The sequence below is a fragment of the Botrytis sinoallii genome (assembly GCF_014898435.1).
Source record: "Botrytis sinoallii strain Bc 23 chromosome Unknown BSIN_019, whole genome shotgun sequence".
Taxonomy (NCBI): domain Eukaryota; kingdom Fungi; phylum Ascomycota; class Leotiomycetes; order Helotiales; family Sclerotiniaceae; genus Botrytis; species Botrytis sinoallii.
Window position 1 is genome coordinate 548,889 of NW_024066046.1, and position 19,629 is coordinate 568,517.

At 36.5% G+C, this 19,629-nt stretch overlaps 5 protein-coding genes across 5 annotated transcripts; 3 read left to right on the top strand and 2 right to left on the bottom strand.

Annotated features, from left to right (window-relative positions):
- Window positions 1-122: 122 nt before the first annotated feature.
- On the top strand, window positions 123-2,086 carry EAF02_009356 (uncharacterized protein). Its single transcript, XM_038905404.1, has 3 exons — window positions 123-483; window positions 553-765; window positions 943-2,086. Exons 1-3 carry the CDS (start codon window positions 186-188, stop codon window positions 1,857-1,859), a joined length of 1,428 nt encoding a protein of 475 aa, XP_038754857.1. The 5' UTR covers window positions 123-185; the 3' UTR covers window positions 1,860-2,086.
- A 1,626-nt stretch (window positions 2,087-3,712) lies between these two features.
- EAF02_009357 (uncharacterized protein) lies at window positions 3,713-5,392 on the top strand (the record flags this gene model as incomplete). The annotated part of the gene is made up of 2 exons (XM_038905405.1): window positions 3,713-3,803; window positions 3,870-5,392. The coding sequence occupies 2 exons, from the start codon at window positions 3,713-3,715 to the stop codon at window positions 5,213-5,215; spliced, it is 1,437 nt and encodes a 478-aa protein (XP_038754858.1). The 3' UTR covers window positions 5,216-5,392.
- Window positions 5,393-5,795: 403 nt separating this feature from the next.
- EAF02_009358 (uncharacterized protein) lies at window positions 5,796-7,464 on the top strand (the record flags this gene model as incomplete). The annotated part of the gene is made up of 2 exons (XM_038905406.1): window positions 5,796-5,931; window positions 5,984-7,464. The coding sequence occupies 2 exons, from the start codon at window positions 5,796-5,798 to the stop codon at window positions 7,462-7,464; spliced, it is 1,617 nt and encodes a 538-aa protein (XP_038754859.1).
- A 540-nt stretch (window positions 7,465-8,004) lies between these two features.
- On the bottom strand, window positions 8,005-8,615 carry EAF02_009359 (uncharacterized protein; the record flags this gene model as incomplete). The annotated part of the gene is made up of 2 exons (XM_038905407.1): window positions 8,005-8,151; window positions 8,196-8,615. The coding sequence occupies 2 exons, from the start codon at window positions 8,613-8,615 to the stop codon at window positions 8,005-8,007; spliced, it is 567 nt and encodes a 188-aa protein (XP_038754860.1).
- Window positions 8,616-10,309: 1,694 nt separating this feature from the next.
- On the bottom strand, window positions 10,310-11,389 carry EAF02_009360 (uncharacterized protein; the record flags this gene model as incomplete). Its single annotated transcript, XM_038905408.1, has 1 exon — window positions 10,310-11,389. One exon carries the CDS (start codon window positions 11,387-11,389, stop codon window positions 10,310-10,312), a length of 1,080 nt encoding a protein of 359 aa, XP_038754861.1.
- Window positions 11,390-19,629: the final 8,240 nt, after the last annotated feature.

The window sequence follows — 19,629 nt, forward strand, 5'->3', positions numbered from 1 at the left end:
ACGTAAAAAGATGGATGATATGATTTGATATGATTTGATCATGTGATCATCTCATCCATTCGATTCCTTATCTCAAGACTGGTGGACCCTGACTTGAGACTGTTGGTACTTGGGTACATTGATGAATCTCATTCATTTGTCACCGGCATCAACTTTTCCATTTTGACTCTTGCTATTGTACAATTATGCCTCATACAGAACAAGATCCTCTATTACCAAGAGATAGATCATCACCAGAAATCAAAGGTCCAGGAGAAAGTCGAAATGCCTGCTTGGAACCAACCAATGGCCGGGGGAAGAGACAATTCAGTGATCTAATGGCAGTGGTTCTGGGACTATGCTCTCTGCTTATACTTACTATGCTCATCATACCTGATGGTTTTGTTGATGATATATTGAATCATCATTGGCCTTTTGGAAATCAAGAGCCAAAGACAATTGACGAGAGAGTGGATAGAATCTTGACTGAAACGCCCCTTATAGGTATGGCCATCTCGGAATCTCGGATAACATAGATCATAACTCTTCATCACTTTAACTAACACAATACAGATGGACACAATGATCTTGCAATCTTCATAAGATCTGCTTATAAAAATCGCATCTATGATGACAAGTTTACCAATAAGTTTGAGAATGGTGGGATGGCTTATCACGTGGATCTTCCTCGATTGAAAGCGGGAAAGAATGGAGGTGCTTTCTGGAGTGCATTTGCTCCATGTCCCTCAAACTGGAGTAATTTTTCTACCCCAAATTATGACTCCTGTGAGTGATATTCCGTTGGTGTTTTGATCGATTTTGCACTCTTTATACTTCCCTCATTACATCTTGCTCTCTGGTTATGCAATGATGTTCTACAGTCTTGAATAACGTCTTCCGCGACTTCTTCCGCGTATTGATTTTTTCAGAATGTATTCAAACATCCTACTAACTTTCCGATAGCTGTTGACTTCACTTTGACACAACTTGACCTTCTCGCTCGTCTCCAAGCTGCCTACCCCTCTCATTTTGCACCTCCAGGAGACAGTAGCACTGCCTTGACTGCTTTCCAAAACGGCCAACTCATATCACCATATATCATTGAAGGTCTGCACCAAATTGGAAACTCCATATCAAATCTTCGCGAATACTATACCCTTGGAGTTCGCTACGCAACCTTGACACACAACTGTCACAATCGCTATGCAGATGCGGCACTGGTTGAGCTCCCAGAGGGTGGTATCGAGAAATCCAAACCTCACTGGGGAGGTATTTCCCCCGCTGGTCGTCAGCTTATCCATGAGATGAATAGATTAGGAATGATTGTCGATCTATCGCATACTAGTCAAGACACAATGCGTGCTGTGCTCGGCTGGGAAGCCGACTGGTCAGGTAGTCTTGCCCCAGTAATCTTCAGTCATTCATCCGCCTACGCAGTATGTCCTCATCCACGAAATGTACCTGACGATGTCCTACAACTCGTCAAGAAAACAAATTCCCTCGTCATGGTCAATTTCTCACCAGACTTCGTATCATGCGTTGCAAACTCGTCCAATACAAACGGACTTCCAGATTTCTATCCCAACAACTCAACTTTAGAACATGTAGCCAGACATGTCATGCATATCGGTGATCTCATCGGCTATGACCACGTAGGCTTCGGTAGTGATTTCGACGGTATCCCCGACACACCAAAGGGACTAGACGACGTAAGCAAGTTTCCAGACTTAGTAGCCGAGCTTCTCAAACAAGGAGTCAGCGACAAAGATGCTGCAAAGGTTGTCGGCGGTAATATTTTAAGAGTCTGGAAGGATGTCGATGAAGTTTCTGCACAGTTGAAGGCGAAGGGGAAAAAGCCTCTAGAAGATGATCTTTCTTGATTTGTGGTTTAGATGTATCTGCGTGTGTATATGGAATGTTTGTCATTTGTTCGTTGATTTGGATGTTCTGTATATGTGTGGGTTTCATTTTTAGACGCTCAATGTAGAATGTCATTCGAGAGGTGTCGCATTGTGTAAAATCATAGCTTCAATATTCATTCAAATGTAATCTATAATGAATATTCACTGCACGGAAAAGTGATTTCTAAATATCAAAACCCCACTTGCACGGCCACCAGTGGGTATACAGACTGACAGGACATCACTACAAAAAATTGGCTCGTGGATATCATCTGATATTTAAATTCGTATATCTTAGGAACCATCACAATTGTTCATTAGAAATGGAACAATCAAAAGATGAAATTGACATCAAACAATTGAAGAATGAATTTGTTAAAAGAATCTAAAATTGAGAAGTGTCCCGTCAATCCATGCAGCGACTAGTGGGCCTTTAGTAGATTCCAAAAATTACAATTAACTACTCTCATATCCGTTAAATTCTGTGATAGATTGTATAGTGGGAGAATGTGATACATGATGAGGGTTAGATTATATAGCAGGAAGATGAAAGCTAGATTCTATTGCGGGAAGCGGAAGTTTAGATCTCAGGGTAGGGGGCTGATTCTACGATGATATTATTACTTTAATGTTTGAACATTTTTTGGTACTTGGAGACTCCAGTAATCGTGGATCAGTAAATACAATTTTGAGAGAGATTCTAGACTTAATAGTCTAGATTCTAATACATGAAGCACGAGAGCAAACTCATCTGAACTTTTAGGGCATGTGAGTACACAGGTGATTTTTTGTGGCAAATAATGATCGTGTGAGAACTCAATGTCTTTGTTCTATTCAAGTTATCAAGTCTAAATTCAATGAGCAGACCTTACAGGGTTGATAAATCTCTGGTTGAGCAGAGCAGAGCATCAGCGCGGATAGAAAGTAAAGGCATCATTGGGGAATATGGAGGTTTACACTGAATCGGTGGATCACCACATGTATGAGGAAAGAAAACGAGAGATCAGATTAACAGAGCTTGAATACATCTGTATACCTGCCGGTCTCGTACGGCGATCGGTTGTCAACATATTGAGTGAATGTCATGTTGTAGAAGGGGATATAGACCTGATGTTGTGGCCTTGTGAACGTGTGATTTCTCTCCAACATGACTAGCCAATATCTTGTTGGAAAACACCTATTGAGCTGCAAGTTCATACAATTCCATTGTAATTACTTGACAATAGATTCAGAGAGCTCAAGATTGTGACATGAGGGTTTTCAGACCCCGATCATTGGCAGAACCGATCGACAACTTTGAAACCGCGAGGTTGGAGTGCACTTGCGTGAGCTATTGAATATGGTATGGATGATGCAACTTGAGTATTCCCTTTCCATTGTTTCCAAAGATCTTCAGTGTTCTTGTGCTTCGATGTCAACGCTTGTGAATCTAAAAGGTCTTGACATTCTGTGCCCTTGCCGCCTCGCAAGATGTGGTTTACGTTCGACTAACAGCAATCATCGATGCTGATGTAAACAACGATGAGTATTGACCTTCTTGAAGAGCTCGCACCATTCTGCATGACAGACTCATCAATTTCGTATGAAATCAACGCATACACAAACGATGCTTGATCGAAAAAGTGTACCCAGTTCATATTTCGTGAATTAATCAAATTGGTAAATCCCCGCGACGCCTCGACCACGCGTGGACCACCAAACTGCATTGATGGTACCAATGCACGGCCGGAAAAAAAATCCATCTCGAAATGCTTCATGTGCAAGAAACTTCCTGCGAAGAAATCATCAATTCTTTTCCAATCTACAACTATTTACACTTTCCAGTCGCAAACATGGCGCAAGGACAGGTTCAAGTACATTTCAGCACCACATCCCCAGATATTGAATTACCTGAAGGAAAACAGCAATTGCTCGTTCCTACCAGTAAGTTTTACTCCAAGTTTCCCTCAGGTCTTCTTGAAGTCTTTTTCAAAACTAACGATCAAATAGATGTACGAAGATATGGACTTTCACAAATTCTCAATTCCGAGGCGATGCTCGATACCTCCTCGCCGATACCATTCGATTTCCTGATCAACGGAACATTCTTGCGAACGACCCTCGATGAATATCTTACTATGAATGGATTATCCTCCGAAACCACATTAAACTTACAATATGTCCGAAGTTTGATTCCTCCTCTTTATGAAGCAAGTTTCGAGCATGATGATTGGGTTAGCAGTGTTGATGTTTTATCTGGTAGTTCTGCTGTAGGAACTTGGTGTAAAAACTCAATTGTCGAAGGACAGGAGCGCATATTGTCAGGTTCTTACGATGGACTTCTCAGAGTTTGGAACAAGTCAGGTCAGGCCATTGCAACATCTGCGCCTGCCAGTGTTGGTGGACATACTTCTGGAGTAAAGGCTGCGAAATGGCTCTCAGCCAGACAAATTGCATCGGCAGGTTTGGATCGCACAATAAGGATATGGAATTATTCTGAATCGGAGGATCATTTCTCAGCGCAATTGAAGCCAACTATGGAATTATATGGTCATACCGGTAGCATTGATTCAATCGCAGTTCATGGACCATCAAATCGCATTTTATCTGCTTCAGCAGATGGACAAATTGGTTTCTGGACTTCACACAAATCTTCGGCACCTGAAGTAAATACCAGTCTTATTTCTGGACCATCTTCCAAACGTCGCAAAATTACAACTTCCACATCCACTCCTCAACGCGGTCCTCTATCTCTCATGGATTGTCACAATGGACCTGCAACTGCCGTCATTTTCAACCCTCAGGATCCTACCGTTGCATATTCAGCTTCTCAAGATCATACCATCAAAACACTCGATATTACCACTTCTAGCATTGTCGATACGAGAACTCTGTTGAATCCCATACTCTCATTAAGCGCTCTACCAGGAATTGGTCATCAAATAATAGCAGCAGGTACAACAGCACGTCACATCGCTCTCATTGATCCTAGAGCTTCGGCTGCTACAACACAAGCCATGACACTTCGTGGACATACCAACTTCGTTTCATCAATATTTGCGGATCCTGATAGCAACTATGGATTAGTATCAGCAGGTCATGATGGAACCTGTAGGGTATGGGATCTTAGAAGTACAAGACAAGGAACGAAAGATGAAGGACATGGTGTTGTTGGAGAGGCAGTTTATATCATTGAAAGAGAAAGTAGGAAAGATAAGACGACTAAGACAGTTGGTGGTGAGGGAGTTAAGGTTTTCGATGTTAATTGGGATAAGGATGTTGGAATTGTTAGTGCTGGTGAAGATAAAATGGTTCAAGTGAATAGGGGAAGAGGTGTTACAAGACCCGAAAATTAGTTTATATACCCTTTTATAATAACCAAGTGGATTTATTCTCGATATAAGATTTTTGATTTGCACAACAGTCTTTGGAATTTTGGAAAGATAATCACGTGAAAACAATTCTGTTTATTTGATGCATGTAATTACGTCTAGACTTTTACGAATTTGTCTACTTTAGAAGAAATCTCTGCATAGCGCATAGCAATTCTCATGTCCAATTTCATATACGCCCTTTTAAACGCTATCACGGCCATGTTACGGCTCTTTCTTGTTTTTAAAATGTTAAATAGGTCGAGATAAAAAAGATCCTTTCCAATTTTAGTCATTAGTCCCATAATTTTTACTTCAAGCGATTGTAAAGATTGGGCTAGTATGGCATCATTTTTTTATCCAATTGTGGTGAAAATCGACCACAGACATCCCGTAGAGTGATCATGTTTATATACCACATCCCAATGACCGCTGAAATCGAAATGATTTTCACTTTGTAAATTCTCATTGATTTGTATTACGCGGGGTCGGTCAACTTTTCGCCCCCAAATATACTTTGTTGAGGTATTGTAGAATCGAATACTCATCTGTGAGATATTCAAAAATGTCACTTCCAGATAGAAAGGATCATATTCAGAATACATCCGATGATGCGGGAAATGATATCCTTCCCATTGACCCCAATAGTGGACTTTCTCGAGGTCTCCAAACTCGTCATTTAAGTATGATGGCATTAGCAGGTAACTACACCCCCCCCAACACCTTCTATATCATCAATCTAACACACCCCAGGAATCATCGGACCCGGTCTTCTCGTCGGTGCAGGTGGTGCCCTCGCATCCGGTGGTCCAGCATCCCTCCTCATCGGCTTCGGAGTCATCGGTCTCATCGCCTTCTCCATCATGCAATCCCTCGGAGAACTCACTACTCTCTATCCCTCCTCCGGCTCCTTCATATCCCTCACATCACGTTTTTTCGACCCCGCCTTCAGCGTCGCCGTCGGCTGGAACTATTTCATCATCTGGGCCGCCGTACTCGCAAATGAATACAACACCCTCTCCTCCATTTTTATCTTCTGGAGCGACAAAGTTCCTCTCTGGGGCTATTTCCTCATTTTCTGGTTTGCCTTTCTCGCCTTCCAATTACTAGGTGTAGCCGCATTCGGCGAAGCGGAATTCTGGCTCGCGTTGTTGAAATTGGGGGGTTTGGTTGCATTTTTTATTTTCTCCATTGTTTATGCGGCGGGGGGTTTAAAGGGTCAGGATCACACGTTGGGGTTCCAGTACTGGCATGATCCGGGGGCGTTTGCAGACGGGTTTCGAGGAGTCGCAAAGGTATTTGTGTTTTGCTCTACTTTTTACGCGGGCTGTGAATCGATTGCCGTTGCGGCGGCCGAGACGCGGAATCCGAAACATGCGGTTCCTCTTGCGATTCGAGAGGTGTTTTGGCGCATTATCTTTATCTATATGGGCTCTGCTCTGTTTTTCGGAATGACCTGTCCGTGGAATGCAGAGGGCGTAGCAAGTGCCGGATCGAAAGCGCTCAGAAGTCCCATGACGGTTGCGATACAAAATGCAGGGTGGGAAGGAGGCGTCCATCTCATCAATGCGTTTATTCTCGCGACGTGCTTGAGCGCGGTGAATAGTTCCATCTACATAGGTTCTCGAACGATATTATTCCTCGCGCAGGAAGGACACGCGCCGAGGTTCTTGAGATTCACGGATCAGAGAGGAGTTCCCATCTATGCGATTGTTTTCACGAATCTTTTCGGCGCGTTGAGTATGATGAATGTTTCTTCCGGGGCGGGAGCCGCTTACAATTATATCGTTAACCTTTCCGGCGTCTCGACGTTTCTTGTTTGGGGCTCAATCTCATTCATTCATATCCGTTTTCGTTCGGCGTGGAAAGCGCAAGGAAGGAGGATTTCTGATTTGCCGTTTATTTCGTTCGCGTATCCGTATAATGCGTATTTTGGATTGGCGGCAAATATCTTTTTGGCATTGGTGCAAGGGTGGACGACTTTGAGTCCTTTTAGTGCGGGGGATTTTGTCGATGCGTATATTTTGTTGGCACTATTTCCATTGATTTGGGTGGGGTATAAACTCTGGTTTCGGACAAAAATTTGGGATTTGAGAGAGATTGATTTGGATGAGGGGAGGAGAGATGATTTAGATCCTACGGAAGCGGGAGAGTTTGAAAGCTTGGAGGATGGAGAGGGGAGTGATGTGGGTAAGAAGGTGCCGTTGTGGAGGAGAATTGTGAAGAATCTTTAAATGTTGATTTGATGTTAATTTGCAATACTTGGTATCAAATTTGCAATTTTGATAGGAGTTCTAAAATTTATCATCATAATCCTTGATGAGATGTAATCTATGGTACACTGGAACTATCACTTCGGTTCACAGCGTCTGGCTAGTTCATTATGTAGTTCGCAAGAAAGCCAGAGTGAGACGTGGTGGAGATTTTGGACCTGCAAAAAACAAGCAAAATAGAAATGCAGAATGTACTGTGTCGTTAAACTGAGCGTCTGTAAAAGAAGAATCCTCGAATGTTGAAACGTGGTATGAAGACCATCCTCCCATCTTGTCGCAATGTGCAGCTCACTCCTCTTCGATATACTCTCAACTCTCGAACTGAAACCCGATATCTCTTGCAAAAGAATAGCCAAAAAGCCAAAGATAAAACCAAAACAGACAATACCCTTGCAGAAGAACAAAAAAATTTTCCTCATAATGACCACACACAATACCACTCTCTAAGGAGATTAAAATACCAAATACATTCACACTCCTTTTAATCCTGTCCTTCTCTACTCATATTCGATGATGGCTCACTCGATGAGCAGCACCACTTGATGAACCTCTAACCATATTCCCAAGACTTCGGTGTGCGGTATGTAGATCGACGAATTTATACTCCTGAACAGAAGTCAGAATGTCCAAGACATTTGAAGCATTAGACTACTCCAGAGATTGAGAACTTACATTTATTCCGCCAGTAATACCCCTTGGGAATCCTGCCTCAAGTATTCAGACTTGCTCTTTTCGAATTGTGCTTTTGCTCTGTTCAGCCTCCTTTCCATTGCCATCGTGGTGGCAATCTTTTGTCGAAAGATGCGAGGTCTTTGGAAATCTTTGAATAGAAGCTTTACACCTTGTGAATACTTACGGCCAAACTCTAGTAGACACTCTCTATTTATCGGAAAATAGCTCTCGAGTTGTTTCTTATAATTATTTTGCACGAGATTAAAGTTGTTTTCGTTTGCTGGATTGTAGGGTTGTTGATAGAATTCGAGAGAGAGGTCAATGTCTTGAACTTCAATGAGGGTCAAAGTAGAGCAGTACTTCTCGCCATGTCGACGATGGACTATGGTAAATACCTCAATATTGTTTTTCCAAAGAACATAGTATATTTGGCGCTCCATATCTGAGTAAGATCTAGACGCATTTCGTTTGAAGGCGGGTGTGCAAACAGCTAAATGTTTGGTTTCTCCAATTTGGCGGTGAAGTGACAATATCTTCAATAGATCAAAACGACTCGAATTTTCGGCGAATAAAATGTCCAAGTACAATATATCGCAATTGTGCATGCATTCAGAAAAAAAGAGAATTCTCGATTGATGGTGGAAACTCCTCCATACTGCGCATGTACGGCATCGTAGGACTCTCGGCAGGCGGACAGTATTGGTATACACAACGGAGAAGCACGAAATTCTCGAGAGTCGTAGATATGATATATACATGGCGCTAAAGATGCCTGTCGCCATATTTTAATCCTGATCTCCAAGGGAAGTTTATTGAAGTGCGGAAATGACTCAGATTCGGCTGGTTCTATTTGTACAATATCATAATACTCTCTAGGTCGATGACTGCGAGTCGTAAGCGATGGTGGTATACATTCTAATTCACACTTGGGGCATTTCAAGTCTAAGGGGTTGTATTGAGCATCGCAATGAACACAGTATATTGAAGCAGGGGAGCAGTTTGACCGAAGGCCAGATTGCTTACTAGCAGATTCGATAACACCGTGTGGATATTGACTATAAGCCATGGTATAAGGAGTTCGTAGAATATAGCCTGTCTTGGGTGATTGAATCAAATGATGAAGAGATGAAACGAAAGAACAGTCTTGAATGAGATAAGAATGTGCCTATGGATATGTTCTTCCCAATTGGTGAAAGCAGCTCGTTTTGTTGGAGTGTTTGAACAGAGGGAAAGAAAGAATGGCCAGGGAACATTGACTACAACACGAAGGTGCCCCTCAGATATGTTCTTCGGAACCAAAGTAGAAAGGAAAAAATTGTTCTGAATATTCGGCAAAAAGCATTAGTAGTGTCCAAAATGTAAGATGACTAGTCATTTCTCTACCTATGCGTTTGACATAGTGTTTGGATTCACTGGAAGAAGTAAAATGATTGACATGCCATAAAGGTATTGATGCAACCAAAAGAAAATACGGCACAAGCCGTGATCACATCCCCGCTCTGTGTAACACAACTCCCACTAAAAATACAGGTAAAGAAAACGCCATTATATGCATGAAGTAGCAATAACGGGTAAGAATTCAAATTGACGGATACCGACTTCAAATTACTCGGTGACCCATTGGAGCTAGACAGCGAAGTCCTCAACGAGATTTGAAGCAGCAGTTTATGGATTTTGGCATGCATCACATTATTAAGCACAAAAATTCAAAGTAGGCTGGTCATTAGACTTTTAGAATACCTGATACATTTAGAAGAAGGGCATCGAAATTGTAATAACAGACACTTGCGCTGAAGACTCCAAAGAAAATTTTGAGAATAATAAACGTCCAGCCGTCACATAATTTCCAAAAAATAGATCATCAAAAACGGATGCTCAAATCACACTACAGGGATGTAAAAGAAAACCAAAGAACGTTGAGCATGTAGTCTGAACATTCAGATTCAACGTCAAAGAGCAAGATACCCATGATAAAACAGTAAATGAGAAATCCCAGGTCCGGAAATGAAATAACAATATTTCCAATAAATTGGAGAGAAATGAAGCGTGAAAGATCCCCCGCTCCTGATACCCAAGCAAAACCGTCATTGAGGGGAGCAAGAGACTGTGTCACCTGCGAATGCTTGGTATACCCTTATATTGCAAGCAATTTATTACTCTTCATGTAGTCGGCCTTCTTCACTTCGAATGCTACTTTGGCTCGTTCAAGCTTTGCTTTCATTGATGTAGTTGTAACGATCATGTTTCTGATGACCGGCATCTCGTACTTTGGTGCTTTATGGTTCGTATTACGGTATTCATCCAAAGCATCAAATTTGATCGATGCTAGGCTTCGAAGCTGCGCAGCATATTCTTGTTGTGTGGATTGAAAAGACTCCTCAAGCTTCGGTTCGTACGGGCTTTTGTAGAAATTTAGAGAAGCGTCGATATCTTGAAGGTCAATGAATGAGAGATCATCATATCTATCAGGTGCATAGGCATGTGCATTAAATGGGTAACGGCGAGTGACGAGTTTAAGTTCCTCAAGACTTCCTGCGTCAACTAGGTAATCATCAAGAAACACTTCAAGGACTTCCGAGTCTTGAGAGTCCCACCACACTTCCGTGTCGTAATTCTTATCAAGGGCAATTGCCGGAAGAGGATTGGCAAATACAGCTAAGTGTTTTAAATTCTCGACCCCAGGTAGCCCACGATAAAAAGTTTCGCTGTGACCAATATACAAGGTGTCGATGTCAAAGTTGAACCAAGTTGTGAAGGGTGACTCTAGCGAATCGAAAGCCTGGGTATATCTCGTAGACGCAACATTGAATGACTCACGACAGACATACAGGGCTGTGATTGGACTCGATGATTCAAAAATAAAGTCTGGGGCATCTGAAACTTCATGCAATCCAATAACCCAGGTCGGTCGAAGAAGCACAACCCGTGGCCCAGGTAAAGATGCTTGCCAAATCATAACCCTAATCTCGAGCGGCAGTTTCATGAAACAAGTGAACGTGGCCCCGTCATCAAAGTCGTCATCGTAGTAATTCGCAGGTCTTCGAGGACGGATAGAACTCTCGTATTGAGGTAGTGCGCAATTTGGACATTTCGGAACCAAGATCTCATATTCAGCGTCGCAGTGCATGCAATATACAGCATGAATATTGACATTTGACCTTAAGCTACGTTGCTTAGGCAAACCAGGGTTGGGAGGCTTCGATTTTTTTGGCATGATCGAAGTATAAACAAGACTGACTGTGTGATTTGATGCGATTCTGTGCGAGTTTGTGTGATTCTGCGAAGCACCATTTTAAGATGCCAGTAAAATATATCCCGAGCTCTACGACCGCGCTACAGCCCAACTTTATAATTAGAAGAAACCAACAACAAATTTGAAGCAAAAGAGTCTAGCGGAATTGTCATAGCAATTCCCCGCTGTGTGTAACAATGACCCTCAAACGAAAAGACAAACGCTCTGCGAATGTTTGGTGGCGCTTTATGTCAAGGTAGGACACATAATGCATGTAATCCTTGCACTTTGTATGGTATGGCTGAATTGAGAAAGAATAGGCATGCTACTGACTTTCATTATCTGCTGGGTGAGGACATATTGCCAACTAAGCATATCTCAAGAAGCAACTCATAATTTACTCCTGTGGCTCGAGACCCCGAGTTGACTGTCTTTATGTGTGACTTGACCATTTGGACAAATCGATTAGAGAGCGATATGAGTATCATTTTCTAATATCATGTAGAATAATACATATTTTGGTATCGGGTTTCATGATTGAAGTGTGAAAAGTTGCATTATTAACACTTTTCCGGGGTTGAGAAAGACGAGTACATGCACGCAACACGCGCTAGCGCTACAGCATCACGTGTATATATAACTTCATATCACAACAAACTGCTAGAAAGGTAATTTGAGGAGGGAAAAAAGAAGAAAGCCTTCTAGTTTCATCTAGGAAAAACATGATTCCCGAATCTATGTCATTGGATATGAGCAGGAGGAATGTAAGTCACGTGGACTGTTCTGTATAACACTTCATATGGATTTTTGAACTTAAACCGTTTTTTGAATCTAAAATTCACTTTCTAATTCTTCAATACAATCTATTTTTAGTATTATTTAGTTTTAGTTTTATATTTATATCAGATAGTTTTTATAAAATAATATTATAAATATAAATAGAATTATCTAATATTAATAAATAACAATTTTTTATTTAATGAATAATTAATAGAATAAATAATAAAGAATCTATAGTATTTTATATAGATTTTGTAATTCAAAATAATTTTTGAATTTTATATTTACAATCTAAACTTTGAAATCTTTGAAATCTATATAAATTATATTATATAAAAAAAGTATAAAAAGTATATTATAACATAACTTATGGTGAACCGGGTCATATGGGGAACCGGGTCACAAAATTCAATTCTCTCTATGTGATCTTATTCTACAAGCTACATATTCATCCAATTCCAATTCTAAATTACTTGAATTATTCTCTAGCTCTTCTTCTTCAGTTTCTTTTTCTAATTCTTCAATTGAATATTTATATAGTTATTCTTATAGCTTTTTCTCCTTAGGTTTTTCCTTTGCCTTATATATCATTTTCAGTACTTTCTTATTATTAAAAACAAATTGATTTTGTAATTTGATTCTTTTGCTTTTAGTTCTTTTCTTTCAAGTCTCAATTATTTCCTAAATATTAGCAAACTGTTTTCAAAATAAAGTTATCTTAGTATTTTGAGATTCTATAAGTCTAATTATTCTTTTAGTGTCACGGATCGTACCCAATCACAGCTGCGATCGCTCATATGCACACTTGCGCACATGCACGATCACATGTACATAGCTAGTATATAGAAATACTTTACAAATACTTTACTCCTAATTCTATAATTATAGATTTTAAGAATAAATTGTACCCTACTCTTGTAGTTTTTTTAAGGCAAAGTGTCATATTATTTATAACTTATTATACAATTATACAGCTATTTAATAATTAATTAAATAATATTTTATAACCATAATACCTTTTTGAGTATATCAAGAATATTCGATATTATTTATAGAAAAAGAACTAATTCCAAATAAATCTATTTAATAGAAAATAATAAATCCTTAATATATAGAATTACAAATATTGCTATTATATCTAATTCATTTATCTCAAAAAAACTCTATCATTTTTCTTCTCTCATCAGCCAAATATTTCTAATCAATAATAGTTAATTTTAATAGAGCGATAGTTATAATCCTTATAATTCTAATATAAATATTAATAAACATAAAAAGAATAAACAATCTAAAAATAACTCCTTAATTAAGATATTAATTCTTAAAAATAATATATTAATATATATTCTCTTATTATAGAAAGAATAAATACTAATTTTTAAAGACTTTAAGAATTTGTAAAACAAAATTATAAAATTTAAAAACAAATTATTATAGTATAGTCTTAATATCACTTATTTATTTCAATTTTCAAAATATCGATAGTAATATTATATAGATTCTCTTATAAATCGCGGAATCTGAATTTCTAATATTCTAATTGATTTTATTAAAAAAGCATCTTTTATTATTGGAAAAAGAAAGAATAAAAAAAATCTCTATTTGCAAAATCAATCTTCATAATAATCCTTTTCGAATACTGATAGCAGATTCCTTTCAAACTCAATCACTCTATCAAGCAACCTATAAATTCATTGAATATTCTATTTTTGTTTATTTATTATTGTAGTAAAATATTTGTATATTCCAAAGCCCATCAATCTTTCATTTAAATTCAAAAATAATATAAAGTCAAAAGTAAGTCTCTAGTAGTTATTAATTATTAAACAACTCGAACTTTACAAAAATTCACTTATTTCGAAAGCGCAATAGTGATTTTATGTAATAGATCAGATGGAAAAAAAGGTACAAAAATATATATTCTCATTGTATACTTAAGTTCCCCATTTGATAGAATAATAATTAATTAATCAGCTTATAGCTATTTACAAGAATTCTATTAAAGCCAATTATATATAAACTAAGTATAAATACTAAATTATATCTAATAACATTTAATAAAAAAACTTTCTAATATAATATTACAGATTTAGATTATTAGCTATACAAACAGAAATTATTAATTCAATAACTCTTCTTTGCAATTTAAAAAGAAAAATATTCGATTTTCTTCAATAAGCTATTAGTCTTTATATTAATAAATGTTATATTGTTGAAAATCTAATTATTAAGTTTATTGAGATTGATAAACTCAAAATTATACTTTAAGAATATAATTATTATAAAATAATTAAAGAAATATCTTTTAAAAAATCGTTTAGTAATATTAATTCATCAATTACCTCTAAAAGCACTTTCTGCTTATTGGGTAATTCGAATCTATTTATTCAGTTTTATATTCAATATCCTTTTCATATTTCTATTAACTATATAGGAATCTTCAAATCAAATAATATTCCATTTTTAAAAAACAATTTCAATTATAATACTATTATCTTTATATTGGGAATGAATTATAGTTTTATATTATATATAGGTAATATAAACATTATAATCAAGATTCAAGAGATTGGAGAAGATGAAGAGTTTTACGATATAGAAGAAAATGCCAAAAAGAATATAAACCAAGAAGTGTAAGCAAAAGCTATCAAATTTATTCGCATTACCAAAAATCAACATTTAAATCAATACGTTTAGATAGAAGTTCTTTTCTAAATATAATCCGGAATATAAGATTCTTCAATTTAATAAAACTAATAGAAAGTAATTCTATAAACCTATTATATATATTTTCGAAAAACGGATATTTATATAATATTCAATCTCTTATAGATTTTGAAGCAAATAGCTTTGCTTTTATTAATAAAACACTTCTTTCATTATTATTCCCTATATTCAAACCCCGCTTCATATTATTCGAATTATTGATTGAAGTTAAAAGCTATAATAGTATATAAAATGAAGTTATTATTTATTTTACATTTTTTAATTTTATAATTAATACTCAATAATAATTTTATTTGCTATTTCTCATTATTAATTTGAATTCATATAATATAATTCTAGATTGTAAATAGTTAGTAAAGATTTGAGTTAAAGTTGATTGTTTTAATTAATATTTCGAATAGTCTCCCAAATATTCTTCTATTATTTCTTTATCAAAAAATATATTTTTAACTAGAAATAATCTTCAACAATTCAGAATTAGTTATTTAAAATAAAAAGATACTAATAATCGGAATACTTGATTGAAAGAGATATACTATCAACTTGATAATAGACAATTGATTATAATATCGATTATACCTGAAATACTTATTATTCTTTTCTAAGAAATTAATATAATAATCTCAAATACAATTGAAATTCAGGTTTTAGTCAATCTAAAAAAGAAATCTATTTTTGATCAAATCTCTATTCAGTTTATTTATAAATTCCTTCTACTTTGTATTTTCAATACATTTGATATTTATACACTCAAATTAACTCAATTTCAATTTATCTATAAGAGAAATAAGGATTATAAGATCTTTATAATTATATATATAGAGATTAACAATATCATTTCGATTTACAAATCTAATCAAAATAATAATCATCAAATCTCAATTATAGTTATTGCCTTAAATAATTCTAAACCAGAAACTATTACTATTCTCAATCGTATTATTACAAATATCGAAACAGAATCTCCAATCCCCAAAGTTTACCAGCAATATCATTAAGCATTCTTTAAATGCAAATCCAATATTCTACCTCTCTTTTGATTATATAATTATAAGATTATATTTGAAGAAAAAAATAAAAAAGCTTTTAAATACAGTTCTCTATATAAAATATTGCTCGAATAGCTTAAGGTTATTAAAGAATATATTACAGAGAATTTTATTAAAGGATTTATAAAATCCAGTCAAGCATTATTCATAATGCTGATTCTTTTTGTAAAAAAGCTAAATAGAAGCTTAAGGTTTTATATAGACTTCTGACTATTCAATTCTTTAATATACAAAAACAGATACCCTTTATCTTTTATTAATAAGATATTTACACGACTCACTAATTATTTATTTATTTATTTATATTAATTAACGTCTGTTTTGGACCTCCCTAAGGGTATTTAGACATGCTAAGATAAGGAACTATTTGAGCAGCGTGATCATCGCAACCGAATTTAGCAATTTAACTTCAATACCAAGGACTATTCGCTCCTCTACGGGTGCAATCCACTTCTGTTTCCAGAAGGGAACATCTGATCCGGGTTGTTGTTGAGGCAAAGCTTGGTTCCTGGGTGGATAGGCTCGTTGTAGGCTTCAATCCTTATGGTAGAGGAAAAGAAGTGAAAGTGGGTTGCTATTTGTTTAGCCGAGCAGCAGGGCTCTTGTGTTATATATTGGGTTTGCGGTTTTTAGGGTGTAGTGTATTCGAGTAATCAGTTGAGTAATGAGTTTATAAGGGATGAGCAGCAAGCTTTGTTGAAAAGATTGTTGCTTTCTAAGAGTTCTTTAATAATTAAAACAGATTTGAGTATAGAACTCTGAGTCAGTAATCAACTGAATAAGCTTGCTAGGTGTATATAAGAGTTTCTTGATATATATAATCGCCTGCTTGTTAGATTGCATTTCTATAGGGGCAAGGGGCCAGTCTGAATGCTTTAGGTTGTTTATAGTGTATTTAAAGAAGTGATATGGTTCCTTAGTGCTGTTGTATAAGTAGTCCAGCTTGTTGTTTTAATAACCAAATCGCTGATGATAAATGGTGTAGTCATTATGGTCTGTTTTTATAGCTATCAATTGATATAAGACTGCTCTTGGTAGAATTAGTTTCTTTGGCTCCTTTGTATTGTATCTAGAAGACCATTCCTTATAGCTAATGGAGAGAGAGGAGTTCATCTCTTTTTATTAGGTAGATTCTGTATATAAGCACTTCTGATAAATGATTGTTCGGATCCTATTAATTGTTAATAGCTTATCAATTACCTGGTCCATAGGCTCAATTACATTTGCATTTACTAAGCAATCTGCTTCCTCATTACCTTCAATCTTTATATGTTTAGATGACCATTTTATTCTGATGTCGAATTGTTTTATTACTTTGTGATACTTATGGAAAGCCCATTATGTTATAGACAGTGTGTTTCTGTATATATTCCAGATAACCGATGTACTATCAATATACATCCAGATCTAGCTATTCAAGGGATCTTCAAGCATAATAATTAGATACTTCAATCTACGCCATACTCCTATCGCTTTTGTATTGAATATATGTAAGTCGCTTCGGATCTATTTAAATCTAAAGGCTATTTGAATACTATTGCAATATATTACATATCTGTAGCTAATACAATATTTGCAATTAATAGTTTGTTCTGATCCATCAGAAAAGATTGTATAGTCTTTAAATAGAAATTGTCGCTATTATTCTTTGAAGGCTTGAGCTGCTTCTTTTTTGGTTAATCCTTTTGTTGGATCTGTTCTGTAGCTATTCGAGAAGTACAAATGGAGTAGCTTTGAGCGTTGTGTTTTTGGGATAAGACGGCTGAGCTGCTGGATTCTTATAAGAAGCCCTCTTACTGTATCTGCTCTTCGTTTGCGTTTTTGTATTACTGACTTCAAACGATTTACTAGTAAGTATTGATTATCGATCGTTTTTAAACGGAATACAAATTGTAATTTGGCATATTCTAATACGACTATCCCTGATGGCAGGTCTGTTTCTTTGATAAGAGCTGTGATCGGTGTAGTCTTATATATTAAGATCGCTCTTCTTACAGCAATATTGATTACTCTATTGATGCAACAGAGATAACCTTTTATACCTACACTTATACTTGGATCGCTTTGACCTAGGCTAGGCTTATGTTTACCAGCGTACCATATTTCCGTGCCGAATAATACTACTAGGAGAACGCAGGTGATTACTGCTTTTCTTAGAGAGGAAGCTGGCGGCCCATGTATAATGCAAGCAATCGATCTGATATACAAAACTACTTTCATAGCTTTTGCTATATATATTTTGATGTATTGTAAGAACAAGAGCCGGCAATCGAAGAAGATACCCAGCCATCTCAGAGTAGGCTGAGCGTTTCCACTCGTTACAATCGATACTGAAGTGATTATCAGATCTGGATTCACTACCAATAATGGATTAATAGTATCATATTGTCTGGTAATATAAAGTAGTTCAAATTTCTCAGGGGCAAATAGAATTCTATTCTCCTTGCCCCATCTGATGATCTGCTATACTTGTTGTTGTAGGATTCTAGTATTTGTAAAAAGATACTTGAAAAAATAATAGATTGTAATATTATTTGTATAACCAAAACGGAATTTCATATCTCAATTGAAAAGCTCAGCAAGATAAAGTATATAGAGTATAGGTAATAATGGGAACCCCTGAGGAATATTACATGCTACTAGATACTCCTCAGTTATAATGCCTTCGAGTCTCACTCTGACTTTTCTGTTTGTAAGGAATGAGTCTATCAATTTGAACAATAAAGTTGGCTATCCTTGTTTAATCATTCGGCTCAAGAGTCGATGCTTCAAGAGAGTATCAAAAACTTTCTGTATATTTATAGTAATAATCAAAACTACATTGCCAGTTACTAATGCGAGTTTCACATTGTGAGTAAAGGCAACTACTAGATCTATCCCTAATCTTTTAGAAAGCACTTTGTAGTGTTATAGGCTGATTATTTTATATCTCAAAGTTATTCAAGATATTTGGCTGGCTATATACTATTCGAAACCTTTTCCGATATAGGAGATTAGAGCTATTGGTTATTACAATCGCAGTGACATTTTGTCTTTCTTGCTTACCTTAGAAATCATTATTACCTCTGCTAGCTTCCATTCTTCTGAATAGTAGTTTAGAGTTAGGTATAATGCAAATATTTCCTGGATTAGTAACTTAACACTCGACTAGCATACCTTAAGGAGGCGTATAGTAGCTCGATTTATTCCTGGTGTAGTATATAAGGCTTCTATAATATACTTTTCTACCTCTTCAACCAAAATCATTCTTTTTCAAGAAAAAGTCCCCTTGTATGTTTGATTGTATAGTGAATCATTTGAAAAATCATTGTCCACCTTGAATCAATCCAGAACCGCTGTAAATAAAGCGTCCGCTTTCTCTCTTGTATCGCAGATCTCCCGCTCACCAATTATTAGAAAGGGGGATTTCGCATTACTTTCAGAAATCAACTTATACCATCCCATAATTCAATAAAGTTCTTTATCATCCTTAACCCCATTTAAATGTATAGCCCAATAGAATCTCTTAGCTTGTCGTATTACTTTTTATAAAAAGTGTATAGCATGAATCTTCCTTTCCAAATCCATTTCCCTTTATACTTCTATATATACTCGATAAACTTTTCTATACTCATCCGTTCACCATAGCAAGACTTTCCCTACCTTTCAATCAATCTTGCTAACCAC

Coding starts and splice junctions, on each gene's coding strand:
- EAF02_009356 (XM_038905404.1), top strand. CDS start 186: ATGCCTCATACAGAACAAGATCCTCTATTACCAAGAGATAGATCATCA. Junction 484..552: donor GACTGAAACGCCCCTTATAG/GTATGGCCATCT, acceptor AACACAATACAG/ATGGACACAATGATCTTGCA. Junction 766..942: donor TACCCCAAATTATGACTCCT/GTGAGTGATATT, acceptor ACTTTCCGATAG/CTGTTGACTTCACTTTGACA.